Genomic DNA, 17,149 nt, shown 5'->3' with positions numbered 1-17,149 from the left:
TAAGAAGGGGAATGTGAGGAGGGAGCCGGCTTGGGAGTTCGAAACTCCTGGATGATGGCTTTACCTCCTCGATAGACTGCCCATTTCCTTACTGTGCATGCTTCTCGCATCTTCTGAAGTTCTGCCTTTTTTTGTTTGAGTTGGGCGGGTGTGAGATCTTCTGCAAAGCAAATTTTAGTATCCTTGAGAAGCCTTGATTGCTCAAGGAGTTCAATTAGATCCGCCTTGGTCTTGAAAGTGACAATTGCGTGATTGGTGCGATGCTCATGAGTAAGAAAGGTGATTGTTGTTGGATCCCATTGTACCAAAGGGGTTACTACTTGGATACAAACAAAGCACTCGTGAAACTTGTGATCTCCCTTCCTTTTCTGGTCACTTGGGAGCCTGCCGATACAAACATTAAGGGAGATGTCCTCTTGTCGTCATCGCTCGCGTAGTGTGGATGCCACACGGTCTTTGACCTTGCGAAGGATTACCTCGTGTACTTGATTTTTGACCTCCTTTGTGAGTATGGTCTCCACTTCCGCCTTTGTTTTGTTGAACTTGACTTCCATCTCGTCCATCTCTTCTTTCTTGCAGTTTTCCATTGCGGCAAGCTATGTCTCAATGGCAACAAGTCTTTGCTTGAGCTCTTCATTCTCCTTGTGAAGCTTTCCGACTTCAGTTTGGAGGCCGACGATGTTGTCTTGCTTTGGGGGTGTTGCTACAACCCCTACGAAAGTGAGCTTACCGTGGGATGAAGCTCGAGTGGCCATCGCTGTTGTTTAGAAGACTCGAAGGTGGGTTGTCAGTGGGCTCGGGGTGGGAAAGACCACTTAGAAGTTTAATATTACAATGTATAAGCTTGAAGCTTGGAGGTGAGGGAAATTTGAAACGCACGGGATAGTGAGGAGTTCAAGATGTTTTGCCAAACGAGGGCGGGTATGTGCGGGGATGCAAAGACCGTGCGGATCCTAGGGTTTTGACCCCGAGAGAGAGAGAGAAGCAGATGCAAGGCACAAAGAGATGACACAGGTGTGTGTAGCACAGAGGAGCTAAGGGACCCGTGATGGGCCGAATAGGGCCCGGCCTGTGAGGGCGCCGTTGGAGCAGGGGGGTGGTGCGACAGTGGCGGAGTGCTGCTGGGGCTGGAGTTTGAGTAGGGCGGCGCTTATGAGAGCCGGGGACCCCCCCTGTAGGGCAGCCCCTCGCCCAGGGTGAGGTCAGCGAAGCGCGGCGAGCTGGAGCTGAGAGAGAGAGAGAGAGAGAGAGAGAGAGAGAGAGAGAGAGAGAGAGAGAGAGAGAGAGAGAGAGAGAGAGAGAGAGAGAGAGAGAGAGAGAGAGAGAGAGAGAGAGAGAGAGAGAGAGAGAGAGAATGTGTATGCACATGAGCATAGCGAAGTGCAAGTATAGAGACACATATTAAGAGAGAAGGCACAAGGTGTGGGTGTAAACTCCCCCACTCAAGCATGAGCATGTCCCTCTTAAAGGCAATTATTTTATAAATTAGGTCCATGCTCAAAGTAGCTACAATCACTTGGGAATAAAATGGTTATTGCTTGTAACAAGCTCACAAAAATAACAAGTGATTGTCTAGCATTGCTAACTAATCCATTGGCATAAACTATGTCAAGGGGTGCTCGCCGTCAACATTGAAAAGATGGCAGCACCATCACAAAACTAGAAGCTATCGTACACATGTCACACACCTAGCCACTTACTGCTCTGCTAACAACAACACCATTGGCATAAACTATGTAAAATTGTGCTTGCTGTCAACATAAAAAAGATGGTGGCACCATCACAAAACTAGAAGCTATCGCACACTTCACACACCTAGCCACTTACTGATCTGCTAACAACAACACCATACCGTGTGATCATAATAGTCATGCCAATACACATTGCATTATCAAAAAAATATATAAAAAATAAACAATAAACTTATATTCAAATATCCCTTCTCGTCCCTTAGAACCAAATTGATCAAACTAGTAAATAACTATTAGAGACCATGGAGTCTTCTTAACTACAATAAGAAAGTGAACTCTACTACTCACAAGGAAAACCGATTTGGGACAGGCAATACTTCTTATGCGATAAAGAAGTTGAAGGGAAAATCCTTTTAAAACCCTTCCAAAGACAAAGTATCCATCAGTTGATCCATCATAAGGAGGGTTGATCGTCATACAATTGGAAGGTGGCGCCAAATTCTATGGTTGGCCAAGGCTTGATCATTGTTCGAGAAAAACTTTTTTCCATAGCAGCAAAGTTTCCTCCCCGTGAAGATGCGAACCAGAAATACTAGTAGAATTTTCTACATTTGCAGGATTTTTGAACTAGGTTCTTGTATATTTTACTTGTTTTTCTCATTTGAGCTCAGACCCGAGACCAAAAGGGCTATTACGTTCCACGTCGGTCACGTCATAGTCTTATGCCGTATCTGGCATAATAACACTATAAACTCGGAAGTCCTCTCCCCCGCCACTCTGTCGTAGTTGAAAGGATGTGCGAGAATGGCTTTTTTCACGCAGGGAGCAGGCTGCTCAGCATCCTTGCGCATCCAAGACCACAGCAATGCTGATCGGGCAGCTAACGGGGGGCCTGAGGGCAGGCACATCTCAAGATTTTCTGGGGAGGCGCAAACCAGTAGCAGGGCTGGCCTGAAAGCCCACTACAGAGGCAAGAAGTCTGGCCGTACGGTGGCTCGCTCTGGCCCTCGAATAGGTGTTGTAGCCTTCCTTGTTCTCTGTATTGTCAGCATCACCATCTTTGGAGGGGATTACCTCTTCTCGCTCATTCGAAGTCACAAGGGTCAGCATTCTCTCTTTCTTATTGGCTCTTACAGTGTGCATTTTGACTTAATCTAATTTGAGTTCCCGTTTCGAGTTCATTATTGCATTTGCTGCATGTTGACGACATGCAGCAAATCATTATAACAGTATGAGAGGCAAATCTCGTTAAGCACGGGTTTTCTTAGTTTCCTTTTTGCACGCTGGTGATTTTATTGGAACAAGTTTGATCAATCATGTGCCAGTCAATTTTGACTCCGCTGCAACTTTGAGCAGTTTGGCAGGCCCTTGCTAAAGTGAATATTCGTTTGGCTTGCTTAGAGTGATCAATCTTGTTCTTTATTTCTTGTTTTTTCTTACCTGGGTTGTGGATTTTCAAGCAATTTTTATGGCACTGTGAGCTTCCATGCACATTTGCAGGATCCATATGTTTGTGGAGCTAGCAGAATAAAATGCCCTGTAATTCGCACTAAAGAAGGAAATGTTATCACATTATTTGACACGGTGTCACGTTTCTGTTGAACAAATGACAGGTGCCAATCCATCATTTCAATCTCAAGGCTTGTTTGAGAAGCAGGTAGTGACTTTTCTGGCTGCATGGCAGAACCATTTACAGAAACCAGCTTTTGAAAGGTGGGTATTTTGTTTGTTGTTTACAGGATGGTTCAAGTCTACTCTCTTTTTGGAATCAGAGAAGCACAGTAGAAGGCTCTGCCAAAGTCAGTACAAGTGAGTTTTGTGCATTGCTGTTCTCATTTTCCTTGGTAGTTAAGCCTTATTGTAGTAGTCTCTTCTTTTAAGGATAGAGATTGTGGTCCCTGAAGGAATGACGAGAGGAGCGTGAGACATACAATTGGGATAGAATGATCCAAGAGCAATAACACAATAATTGAGGAGAATGCTCATACAATTGGATGAAGGGTCACATATATACTAGGATAAGTGACCTAGAAACCCGAAATAATAGGGGAAGCTCAGCAATGGGGCAATAGGGCCAGAACAGTGGAAATAAGCTGGCCACCAGTCGAGCCATACATGTTGGGTTAAAGGGCCGAATAGTGGAAATGGACTGGCCAGTCTAGCCATACATGTTGGGTTAAAGGGCCACTGTGCCTTGCAACCATGTCCAGCTACCCACTAACCCCCTTACTAACCATTCATTAATTATTATTATACATATAGAGAATGAGGGAGATGCCTGTCTTTTGGACATTCCCACATCACCTGGGGGAGCCTCTCTCAAAAGTAGCGGTGGAGAACATCATCTAGAAGGAACTTCATTTGAGACCATCTTATGGCATGCTTCACCTTAAGCAGGAGGGGATGTCACGTGCACATGGCTCTATGTGCCATGTGGACATGTGTCATCGACTTCGAGAGCCAATTTTGTACCTATTTCTAGATAGGAGTGTCTAGATTCCTAGGAGGATTGGTACCGGCAATTTTGTGAGCCTGTTCGCAAGACTTGCATGTCCGAATGAGTCCAATGGATTAGGTTTTCTAGATTTAGAACCCTCTTGCATAAATGGATTGTACAAGTGTCACAAATTGCTAACGTGTCAAGCCACTGAAGAACGGAGCCAACCTTCATATCCCGACCGAGGGGCCTAAACCCCAAGTGAAGAAGCAGAGGCAGCAGAAGAAGTTTTACCAACTTGCAAAGTCTTGCCGAATGGCCTATTTAAGAAGAGTTCCCGTCAACTTGTGGGACCCTGTTCGATGGGGCCCAAGTGACATAAAGGCATTAAAATAAAGGAGGACCAACGCACACACAATTGATGACGTGGCAACAAATGTACGGAATTCCGCAATTTATGCTGACATGCTGACGTGGCAGGCAGTACGGAATTTCGCGTTTTACGTTGGTAGTACCACATGACACCTCTATGGATGTTTGCGTTTTGCGGGCTGACAGATTTTGGACAAGTTGCTTTTGAGTTTACTGCTTTTCATGTAACTGCTTTTGAGGCCAAGGGCTTTTAAATATGTGCAGAGGACTTAGTCTTTGGCATGCTTCAGTGAGAAGGTGTAGAGCGCTAGTATTGACATTGTACCGAGTTCAAGTAATACAAAGAAATACCGAAAGGGGTACCAAGGTTTGGGGCCAATACTCTCTGGGATGGAATTTCGGCACTCCGTGTCGCGTGTGCTCTCTCTTTCAGTTTCAGTTCTTATTGAAGTGCTAAAAGTTTGTTCGGTATCTTCTTTTCAATTGGCACGTGGTGCCCGTCTTGTGACAGTGGTATCAAAGCTTCAGGCGTGTGCTTTTCTGAAAACATGCCGGTCCCACCAAAGAGCAAACCGGCGTTCCCAAAGTCTATTGGAATTTTATTTGAAGAATATTTGTGTCCCGACTCCAGACTTATTAGCCACTCCCACCCTTACTTCATCACGCATCGGACGCGCTCCTATCTTCATCGCTTTGTCTTACAGGGCATAAGCCATAAAGAATCCAAGCCATGGCGTTCATGGATTGAACAGAATATTTGTAGTTTCTTCTCGACGAGCTTCGCGACATTCTTTTGCGGCATCCTCAGCAGAATCTTCTGATGCTGCAAAGTTTTCAACAATTTTTGAATTACATGTTACCCTCTCTGATGGCCCAGGTGGTACCTCCTCCTTTGGTACCAGAACGAGAGCTTCCTACCGGCAACCTTCCCAGCCATATCTTCAGGAATATGGTGCAACCATCTGACCCTGATCCAGTGCAACCGCCTTTACCACCGTCATTGCCTCCACCTCCCCCACCACCACCGCCACTAGGCTACAATGGTCGGAGCCTATATGGATACCCTTTTTATTAGTACTTGGGATACGCGTCTGACCAACCAAAAGACACGTCAAATCACTTGCTTGCACAGGAGCATCTACATGGACTTAGGGAGAGGATTTTGGATCTCTTCTTTAGCAGGTTCATTGCTTGGATCTATAGACTGGAAGTGTTTTGGACTCTTGGAGAGTTTACCCGCGAGATGTAAGGTGCAACGGAAGTGAATGTCGAACTTTGCTCAAGATGAGTGCTCTGAATTGTGCTCAAGGGTTCCTTTAACTTATGGAAGGGAGAGCCTTTCGTTCCTTTAGTGAGAGAGTGCAATGGACACAAACAAAGTGATGAACACTGTGAATGAAGGTGCTGAGATAGAGAGATAGAGAGAGAAGAATACGACACTAGAATGTTGTCAAAACCCTCCTCCGAAGGCCCCACTCTCTATGGTGAGGGCGGTCTATTTATGATTGCACAAATCTCTATAATGCTTTGGACTCGCCGCCGACGAGACTGGCTGAAATCTGAAAATGCTAAGGGCTGAAATCTACAAATCTTGTATCTGCTGAATTCTGACTCTATGTCGGTGATGTCGATGCGACAATGTGACGACGACGTGCTGAAAATGCAGATGTTGAAATCTGCGTTTTCTGGGCTGAAATTGCAAACTTCGCGGGATTTGACCGTGTGGCGAGGATCTGCTACGAGAAGGTGAGGTCTGCGAGGTTCGGGGGTTCTTCTGCTGTGTCTAAATGCTGAAAACTAAAATGCTGGTGCTTCTTGGGATTTTGTCGCGGTGAATCTGCAAAACGCTCAAGTGTAATGCTGATGCAAAAAACGCTAGGGCTGATTGTTGTTCTGCGAGAGAAATCTGCTAACGCTAGGGGATCTGCTGGTCTTGCTGTCGCAAGGCTGCTGCAATGCAAAACGGTAGGGCTGAATTTTGCAATGGGAAACGCCAGGGCTGATCTTGCTGAAAATGCTAGGTATGCATCTGCAAAAACGCTAGGTCTTCTGTTTGGGGGGGTCTTGCTTGACAAGGTGCAGTGTGGATGTGAGGTCCCTGCTGCCTCTTCTGCCAGAAAGTGCTAGCGCTAGGTTTGCTTACATACTGGCTTAGTGAATTTGCCCTACCCAGTTCCCAACAAAAGTCACTTAAAAATAATAAGTGAAAATGTCAAAAATAGGGAAAATAGGTCTATGCACTGTAAAAATGCTCCTGATGGGTTTTGATGGAAATCTGATGATCATGCTGTGTGCAACCAGAGGATATGCATCTAATCTAAGAGTTTGGACATGCACTGTTTGCAAACAGACTCACAAAAGTGCCAGATCACTTCCTATTCTAGACTGACTGAACTGAACCCAACCCTTGCATGAAGTAGCTTGTCCACGTAGACATAGGGTTAGATGTGCACGTAACATCCCCTCCTTTTCAAAGTAGGTACTAGTACCGAACTGTATGGCGTCGAGGGAGATCTCCAAGAGTGTTTGGAATCCTGGAGAGGACTCTGCGCCGGCCCACTTTGATGCGTGGGTCATGCGATCCTTGAACTTCATAAAGGTCTGCAACGCTTGCTTCTTTGGGCCGCACCGAAAGCGACAAAAGTCATTTGTGGCTCCTTGAATGCGGGGGTTCTTTTGCTGTGTCTAAATACTGAAAACTGAAAACGCTGGTGCTTCTTGGGATTCTGTCGCGTTGAATCTACAAAACGCTGAAGTGCTATGTTGATGCAAAAAACACTAGGGCTGATTGTTGTTCTGCGAGGGAAATCTGCTAACGCTAGGGCACCTGCTGGTCTTGCTGTCGCCAGGCTGCTGCAATGCAAAACGCTAGGGCTGAATTCTGCAATGGGAAACGCCAGGGCTGATCTTGCTGAAAATGCTAGGTATGCATCGGCAAAAACGCTAGGTCTTCTGGTGGGGGGGGGGGGTCTTGCTTTAGAAGGTGCAGTGTGGATGTTAGGTCCCTGTTGCATCTTCTGACAGAAAGTGCTATCACTAGGTTTGCTTATATACTGGCTTAGTGAATTTGCCCTACCCAATTCCCAACAAAAGTCACTTAAAAATAATAAGTGAAAAATGTCAAAAATAGGGAAAAATTAAAATAGGTCTATGCACTGTAAAAATGCTCCTGATGGGTTTTGATAGAAATTTGATGATCATGCTGTGTGCAACTAGAGGATATGCATCTAATCAAAATGTCTGGACATGCACGGTCTGCGAACACTCACAAAAGTGCCAGATCACTTCCTATTCTAGACTGAACCGAACCGAACCGAACCCTTGCCATGAAGTAGCTTGTCCACGTACACATAGGGTTAGATGTGCACGTGACACGAGATGCGGGAGATCAAGCATCCCACGACTACATTCAGAGTCACCCGGAGCTTGGCTTGGATGGTAGTGCAATTGCTATTCTACACTCCTGATCATTTGGATTGCTACCTTCAGAGTTGATTACACTCACCCTCAGTATTTTTACAACAGACTTATCCCCCAACCTGGGCAGTAGGCCACTCCCAGCTCATTCACATTAAGAGCCACACCGAGTTGCGGTTTGGTGGCGTTGTTGGCGCGGATTCTGTTTTGGTTGACACCAGAGGATTAGAGGCAGGAGATACATGCAAGACGGCAGACAGATTAGTTTGGCCTTTCCTCTCCTCAAAGGTTCTTCACAGCGCAGAGTGCTCAGTCTGGCTTCCCTACTTCTACAGGATGATCACAGTGCAGACAGCTTGGTCTGACCACCCTTCTTCTCAGAGGTCCTTCACATCGCAGACTGTTGAGTGTGGCTTTTCTCTCATCTTGGATTACCCTACCTACTGACAGGACACCATCCGATGGTGGTCCGTGCAGTCTGTTGGTGATTGCTGTAGCTTACGGTAGCTTCTACAGTGCAGACTGTTTAGTCTGGTTTTCCTTGATTCGAAGGACGTTTACGGTGCAGATTGCTACATATGGCCTTCCTGGAGTTTTACACAACTTAGTCACCTAGCTGCACTGGGTTAAAGGTTCATGCATTGACAGGTTTCCGGTCATTCTCACGACGGTTCTTGGGTTTCTCCATTTTCTCTAGACGGTTTGACTACAGACACCACAGATCCTATTGAGCAGGACACTTGCAAGTCTATTGACACTTCTTTTACAACAAGGAGATGTTTTCACACTCAGTTCGGGACCTTCACGTAGTATCTTCACCCTGTATCGGTAGAGTATAACAGTTTACTACACTGCTTGTGACGGCACTTTACTACGAAGATTTCTTGGCGGCACACCCCAAATTGTTGCTACACTGGCAGATTTTGCTGGAGTATTGTCCTTCAGTGGACATTGCAGCAGACATCTTCATCATTTGCGTCACATCTTCGGCTTCATACGGTTTGTTCAGCATCCGGTGCTGAGAGGGGGTGCTACACCACTTTGCTGCTTCACAGGTCTAGGCAATATTTGTACGACTAGTATATCTCCGGTCTGGCCACCCATAGTCTAGGTTGTACTTGGTCCGGCCGCCCACCTTTGTCCGTGCGCCCTCATATATTTTCATTTATCATTTTTCTAGTTGGGTCGTGGGGATTTTTATCAAGCCTTGCCCTACCTCCCCTTGGGCATCTGTTTATAGGGCCAAGGACGTACCCACTTTCATCACATACTGATTGTACTGAGGATCTATTGCTTTGGTAGTCATGGGGGGTTGATCGCCTCCTTTTCCCTACACTAGCGTTTTGTTGTCTCTCTCTCTCTCTCTCTCTCTCTCTCTCTCTCTCTCTCTCTCTCTCACGCTTCCGCACACGTGCACTCTCACAAGAAGGTTTCTCCCTTTTTCAGCACTAAAGACAAGATTTTGAAGCCGACCAGTACACGAGGGACTTGGACATTGCTTTTGCCAAGGTCCGCGAGGCTCTAGAGAAGTCTCAAGAACGACACAAGAAGGCAGCAGATCGACATCGACGCGACTTGAAATTAAAGGAAGACGATTGGGTGCTCTTACGTTTTGAAAAGGCACGCCAGGAAACGGAAGGGAAAGGAGCGGATTTTTCCAAAGCTTAGCATGAGAAATTGTGGCCCTTTCCAGATTAAAGAAAAGATAAATGATGTCTCCTTTCGACTCAAGCTGCCAGATACTCGGAAGATTCACAATGCATTCCATGTGAGTTTCTTGAAACCTTTTAAAGGTGAGGTACCAGTTGATGGGGAGCCTGATGAGCAACCCGAAGTGGAACAGAGCGAGGAGATACCCGTTCCTGAACAGACTTTGGCACACAGGGAAGGAAAAGTAAAAGGTAAATTGATTCGGTGGTTTTTAGTTAAATTCAAGAACTATCCGGCATTGGATGCGAAGTGGATGGAGGAGGACGACCTAGCAGATACTTCTCATATTTTGGAACTTTACCTTGAGACATTTTGGTGTAGCTGCGTCTACTCCAAGAGATCCCACAGATCAACAGGGTTGAATTTGGTGCAGAGGGATTGCACAAGAGGGGAGTCACTTTGCTCCTTTGTCACAGATTACCCGGATTGAATAGAGTCACTGATATCCCTTTGGGTTTCAGGGATATTGCTGCGTTGACAGTATTCTGCTGTGCTGACAGTATTCTGCTGTATGACTTCGTGCGAAGGCCGCTGTCCGTGACAGTAACCAAAGCTCCTTCAAGCGCTTCGTGGAAAAAGGGAATGAGCCCCCGAGGGAGGGTCAAATGAAGAAATTCTTTACCACCTCAAGAAAATAGTTGGGAAGGGGCTAGGAACTATTGCCAATCAACCTTCGAACGCAAATGGGGAGCTAGTAATGAAACCAGAGAGGCAATCACAAGTATGGGAGGGTCACTACTCCAAGGTGTTCACCGATACGGACGGTACTAGCAAGGATCCGCTTGCATGGTATGACAAACATGTGCACATCTGCCTCGGTATGCCTGAGGTATGTGACCCCGTTGAACTGGTATGAAGTACGGGAGGCCTGTGGGCGGTTGAAGAGGCACAAGGCAGCAAGTGGCGATGGTTTACCACCCGAATTCTGTAAGCTGCTTGTGAAAGATAAGGGGCTTAGATCGGATCCACGTAAGCCACGATCGGAGATGGGCAAGGCATACTTGCACATGATTGAGGGCATTTACGACACCGGAGACATCCTGGCCGACGCTAGCGACGCAGGGATTGTGTCAATCCCCAAGAAGGGCGATTTGACCAACACTGATAACTATCGCTGGATCGCGTTAATCTCCGTTGCCATAAAAGTCCTCACTACAGTCGTGATTAGGCGGATCACTAAGATACTTGAAAAGAGGAACTTCTTCAATCCTAGCGTACCACGATTCCGTACTAATGAGGAATGCATAGGGCAAGTTGCATGCCTGAAGGAGATCGTGAAACCCGTCATAAGGATGGGAAACCAACCTTTGCGGCCTACATTGATTTCAAGAAGGCGTACGACACAGTACCGCACAAGGTGTTGTTCCTAAAGCTCGCTGCGGCTGGCCTGCAAGGTCGAGCACTTAGATTTTTCGAAGCGCTCTACAGGTCCACCTCTGTTAAAGTCCGACACATGGAACAACTGTCGGATTCGATTCCAGTGTAGCGGGAAGTCCGCCAAGGATGCTCGGGATCGCCTTGTCTATTCAATATATACATTAACGATATTTTAGACGTAGATGGGGAAACATGGGGCCTGGAAGTACCTAACCTCCTCAAGAGAATTAAAGGACTCCTTTTTGCCGACGACTTGGTTCTACTTGCTGACTCTCCTGAAAGCCTACCAACGAGCCTTGACAAGGTAAGTGAATGGGCAAAGACCTGGGGCATGACCTTTGGAATTGATAAATGCATGGTCACGGTGTTCCACGGAGACTTGCAGGATCTCTCTATGAGGATCTTTATTCTGGGTGGCGAGATGGTTGCAGTGGGTGAAATGTACAAGTACCTTGGCATCGACGTAGACTCGACCTTTTCCATTGAACGCATCGTCAAGGAGCGAGCGGACAAAGGGAGGAAGAGCCTATTCGCATGTCAGCACCTACTAGCGAACCGGGCCATCCCTATATGGTCTCGACTGACCGTTTTTTTGGCGTGCGTATATCCAGTGATTTGTTATGGCGCGGAAATTATGGGGGCCCACGATCAGCGTGTCCTTCACTCTCTACAGCGCCTCGTCGCCACCGGGATGCGAATGTTACTCGGAAAGGGAGCAAGGTCAACCTTTGTAGGGACGACAACTCTCCATCACGAGTTTAACATACCACCCGTACCTGCCTTTTGTGGGGGACAACGAGCAAGGGCTTTTGACAAGTACCGCTCGGTTTCCTCTACCTGGATAGGCTCCTTGGTAAACAAGAAGCCTAAGAACCAACTGTTCAAGAAGTGGACTTGGACGACAAGAACCTAGAACTGGATGAATAAATATATCCCAACGGCTGACTTTAGCTCAGTTCGCTACCACGCATGGGACAAGTGGGACAAGAGGCACTCGTGCCTGGCGTTGGAGCCTTATAAGGAGGCCGGCTTTGAACAAATACGTGGATACCTGCTACAGCTCAATAGGAGCACTATAGTGAATACGAAGGAGGAGAGAATGCTGGCTCTTGCGAGAGAAGGTGGGCTCAAACTGGCTGATAGTTACATGCGCGGACACAGCATTTGCACGCGGTGCTCCCAGTTAGAGGGTCGTTCGCTTTCGCATTTGCTGATGAACTGTTCGGCGGTTGATGAATCTAGGGGGAGATGGCTAAACCGATTCAACTCCACCTTCAAGGATATCGACCCTTCGTTGGACCTTGAAGAAAGGACCGTTATCCTCCTTGGTGGGGAGGCTCGCGGGAAGCGGATGCCCTTTTGGGTACGTCGTGATCTGCACTCGAGGGACGGAACCGCAGGGCACGTGCCTGTGGCGAAGTTCCTCGATGAAGTTGTACCCCGGTACTTGGGTGTTCTGCATAGGCGGATGGGGAGATAATGCTCCCCTTCCTATGCTGTTATTTTGAATTTGATCCCTTCCGGGGGAAATGATATAATTCTCCCCAAGCGAAGCAAAGATGAGCTACAAGAGCACCCAAGTGCCATTTGAAGGAGTACGAGCGGAAGTGCGACGCGAGAGAGAGTGCGAGAAGAAGAGCACGACGATATGGTGAACTCGCTCTACTGTAATGTGTAGAGCATAGTGAGTTCTTATTAGGTTTTTACAAAAGAATATGTGTACATACCTGGCGGCCCGCCCTCTTACCTGGGCGACCACATTGGGCTTTATACCCCAACAACCTCCCACTTAAAGTCCAATGTGGTACTTTAAGTGTGAGAGAAGCTACTATACAAGCTAATATACAAGAGATGTAGAGAAGTGATGTACTACCCTACACCTAACTGCTTGCGAAAATGCGCAAAGCTCTCTGAGGGAAGTCCTTTTGTAAGTAGATCAGCAGGATTTTCTGTGGTGTGAACTTTGACAAGCTGAAGTTGCTTATCCTCGAGCATTTCCCTGATGAAATGATACTTCACATCCACATGCTTTGTCTTTGAGTGATAAACTGGATTGCGAGCCAATTGTATAGCACTTTGACTATCACAATATAACACAGGCATCTCTTCTTTGATTCCCAAATCTGTTACTAGTCGATTAAGCCAAATTGATTCTTTGCATGCCTCTGATGCTGCAACATATTCAGCCTCTGTAGTAGACTGAGTAACACAATCTTGTAATCTAGAACGCCATGATACTGCTCCACCAGCCAATGTAAAGACATACCCTGACGTAGACCTTCGGTTGTCTAAGTCACCTGCATAATCTGAGTCTGTAAAACCCTTTACACTTAGCTCCTGACTCCCATAGCATATACGCATACTCTTTGTAGCTTTCAGGTATCTCAATATTCCTTTCACTGCCTCCCAATGTTTCTTGCCTGGGTTTGACATGTATCGACTTACTACTCCCACTGCAAATGCAATGTCTGGGCGAGTAGCAATCATTGCATACATCAAACTACCCACTGCAGACGCATATGGAATCTTATCCATTTCAACGTGTTCTTCCTTAGACACAGGACAATCTTGTTTGCTAAGTTTCACATATGGTGGCAATGGAACACTCAATGCCTTTCCCTTCTCCATATTGAAACGTTGCAAAACCTTGTCAATATACTCTGTTTGAGATAACCAAATCAACTTCTTTGATCTGTCTCTCTCAATGCGCATACCAAGTATATGACTTGCCTCACCCATGTCTTTCATGTCAAACGATTTTGCCATCTTTGACTTCAAAGCTGAAATTTCTTCCAAGTGCTTGCCAGCAATCAACATGTCATCCACATACAAAATAAGGATCAGCCAACTGCCATCCTTAGCCTTCTTTGTATATAGACAGTGATCGAACTCACTACGTTTGTAGCCTTGAGAAAGCATAAACTTGTGGAATTTATGGTACCATGCCCTCGGTGATTGTTTTAAGCCATAAAGACTCTTTAACAACTGGCATACCCAATCTTCCTTGCCTTTCTCAACAAACCCTTCTGGTTGCTGCATGTAAATTTCCACATCTAAATCACCACGCAAGAACGCTATCTTGACATCCATTTGGTGCAACACCAAATCTAATATGACAACCAATGCAAGAAAGCATCTCAATGTAGTCATCTTGACCACCGGAGAGAAGACTTCATCTAAGTCAATGCCTTGTTCTTGCTTAAAGCCCTTGGCAACAAGCCTTGCTTTGTACTTTGGCTGACTATCATGAGTGGTGATCTTATACCTGTAAACCCATTTACAAGGTAGAGCCTTTTTACCCTGTGGTAATTTAACTAGCTTCCATGTCTTGTTTTTATGCAGAGCTGTCATCTTTGACTGCATGGCCAATTGTCAATTCCCGGAGTCCTTCATTTGCATTGCTTCCTTGTAACATGAAGGCTCATTGCAATCAGTCAACATGACATAGTTCATAGATGGAACAAACCTATCAGGAGGTCGCGTGACACGTCCAGATCTACGCACAATAGGTGGCTCAGGCTCAACCACAACCTGTGGTTCCACTCTATCCTGTCCTTGCTCCTCTTGAGCCCTGACATTTTGTCTTGCACGTGCAGGTCCATCTTCTTGGAAGACAACTCTTCTAATCTCCTCAACCCTCTCTGGTTTAGAATGATATTTGGATTCATTAAAGTGAACATCATTGCTGCGGACAACCTTTCTGGATTCGGGATCCCAAAGTCTCTACCCCATCTCACCAGAATTATCATAGCTTAGAAAGATGCACTTTCTACTCTTTGGCTCAAGTTTGTTCCTAAATTCCTTTGGAACGTGAGTATATGCCTCACAGCCAAAGACTCTGAGACGCTTGTATGAGGGCATTTTGCCTGACCATACCATCTCTGGCACTGAATCCTTCTGCAAAACCTTGCTAGGAGATCTATTTACAAGATGAACAGTTGTTGATACAGCTTCAACCCAAAACCCATTTGGCAGTTGTGCATTAGACAACATACTTCTGACCTTCTCTTGTATGGTCCTATTTATCCTCTCAGCAACACCATTTTGAGGAGGATTGTAAGGAGCAGTAAGTTCACGCTTTATACCTTTTGACTCACAAAAGTCCTGAAAGGCCTTTGAAACATACTGTCCACCATTGTCAGTGCGTAAGCATTTAAGCTTCTTGCCACTCTGATTCTCCACAAGTGTCACAAACGTTTTGAAAACACTAAACTCTTCATCCTTGTGCTTGAGAAAGTAAACCCATACTTTCCTTGAGTAATCATCTATAAATGTCATAAAGTAAGAAGCTCCCCCTAGAGATAGGTTAGGCATAGGTCCACACAAATCACTATGAACAAGTGCCAACTGTGTATCTCTTCTACTGCTTCTATGCTTATGTGGCTGCTGTGTTTGCTTACCATACAGACAATGTTCACAGAATTCAAAATCATTAAATGAAAAGCCAGGCAAATAACCAGAACGAGACAAGATTTCCATTCCCTTCTTGGACATATGTCCTAACCGGCTATGCCACAAAGAAACGTTCGGCTGCTCGGTTACATTGATTACATTTTTAGAGACATTTGATACATAAATCATGTAAAGTCCTCCAGACTTTACTCCATGTGCTACTGTCATAGAACCCTTGGATATCTTCCACATGTTCTGTCCAAAAGTGGTGACGTAGCCAGCATCATCAAGTAAACCTGTGCTGATCAAGCTCTTTGTAATTACGGGAACATGTCTCACATTCTTCAGCGTGAAAGAAGAGCCATTCTGAAACTTCAATTGAACATCTCCAACACCTAAGATCTCACATGTCTGCCCATTGCTTAGCCGAACATGATCTTTAGTGGTCACATAAGAGGTAAACCACTCCTTGTTTGGAGACACATGAAGTGATGCCCCTGAGTCTATAATCCAGTCACTCAATGCATTTCCATCAGATGCTGTAAGAAGAGCTGAGTCCATTGTATTCTTCAAGAAGTAGATGTCTCCTGACACTAGACTGTCATCCTCTGCAACAGTGTTTGTCACATTTATTTCTTGAATCTTCACTGAGGACTTGTTCTTCTCACCATGGTGTTCAGCTTTCTCTTTGCCCTTTTCTGCTTTCCATTCTCTGCAGTCTCTTTTCATGTGACCCTTCTTGCCACAATGGTAGCATTCTATGTCACTCTTGCCTTTAGCACTGCGGGACTTGCTACGAGACTGATTCCTCTTTCCACCTTTGTACTTTTCTTTGGTCCTTCCCCTGACAACTAAGGCTGTTCCTTTGCCTTTGTCCATTGTCTTTCTATTGGTTTCTTCAGTAAGCAGACTTCCTTCTACACCTGCTATGTTTAAACCATCTGGAGGTGCAGAATTACTCAAAGCTGTGCGAAAAGTGTCCCAACTTTTCGGCAATGTGATCAACAGGAACATAGCTCTAACAGGTTCATCAAACTTGACACCTTGAGCTGACAACTGACTGTAGATTGTGTTGAATTCATTCAGATGATTGGACATAGGTGTCCCTTCTTTCATCTTCAGTCAACAAGCTTCTTAAGCCAGTATACTTGTGAAGCTGCACTCTGCTTCTCATAAAGATCACTCAGCTTTAACCATGCTTGATAAGCCGACATCTCGTCTGCTACATTGAAGTAAATGCTTTCTGCCAAAGTCAGCATAATGGTAGAAAGTGCCAATTCATCCATTTCGCTCCATTCATCTTCGTCCATATCTTCTGGTTTTATCCCCTTGAGCTTTATAGATTTTATCTGCTTCTTTTGTACCAACACGTGCCAAATCTGCTTCTTCCACAATGGGAAATTGGTTCCATCCATCTTCTTGATATTGTAAAGAGCAGTGTCCTGTGATCGAGCCATAGCTACGCTTCACAGTAGTTTACTTTTCTAGGAAAAATTCTGCAGAGTTTCCCCTGTAAACTGACCTCTGAACCAATATCAGCCTGTCAAATGAACCAAGAAAGCTTCAGATTCTGCAGAAATTTTGGCAGAGTCTCCTTTGTAAAATGGCTCTGGTGTACTAAAAACAGACCAAAAAACAGCTCAGAAAACACTGTCTCTCTGACACTGTAAGCTATGGGTAAACCTGTCCTGCACCTGTACTGTCTCTGAATGTCCTGTCACTGTCCTGTAAGCATAGACTGTGACAATGCCTC

General features: G+C 45.6%; 1 protein-coding gene across 3 annotated transcripts in view; it reads left to right on the top strand.

The window, feature by feature from the left end:
• The first annotated feature begins 2,410 nt into the window (after nucleotides 1–2,410).
• Nucleotides 2,411–17,149, top strand: part of LOC147455143 (uncharacterized) — a 46,131-nt gene continuing 31,392 nt past the window's right edge. For 2 of the 3 annotated variants that reach the window (XM_086513979.1, XM_086513978.1), the window contains exons 1-3: nucleotides 2,411–2,793; nucleotides 3,305–3,348; nucleotides 3,431–3,490. In XM_086513979.1, the coding sequence (XP_086370105.1) occupies nucleotides 2,496–2,793; nucleotides 3,305–3,348; nucleotides 3,431–3,490 (402 nt within the window). In that variant the 5' untranslated portion in view covers nucleotides 2,411–2,495. Of the gene's footprint in view, nucleotides 2,794–3,304; nucleotides 3,349–3,430; nucleotides 3,501–17,149 lie in introns of all 3 variants that reach the window. The other variant, XM_086513980.1, reaches the window with a different exon arrangement.

This window comes from Adiantum capillus-veneris, chromosome 6 (assembly GCF_014529385.1).
Source record: "Adiantum capillus-veneris isolate H3 chromosome 6, ASM1452938v2, whole genome shotgun sequence".
Lineage (NCBI taxonomy): Eukaryota > Viridiplantae > Streptophyta > Polypodiopsida > Polypodiales > Pteridaceae > Adiantum > Adiantum capillus-veneris.
Note: the sequence above shows the minus strand (reverse complement) of the source record. Positions and strands in the feature narration are given on the sequence as shown.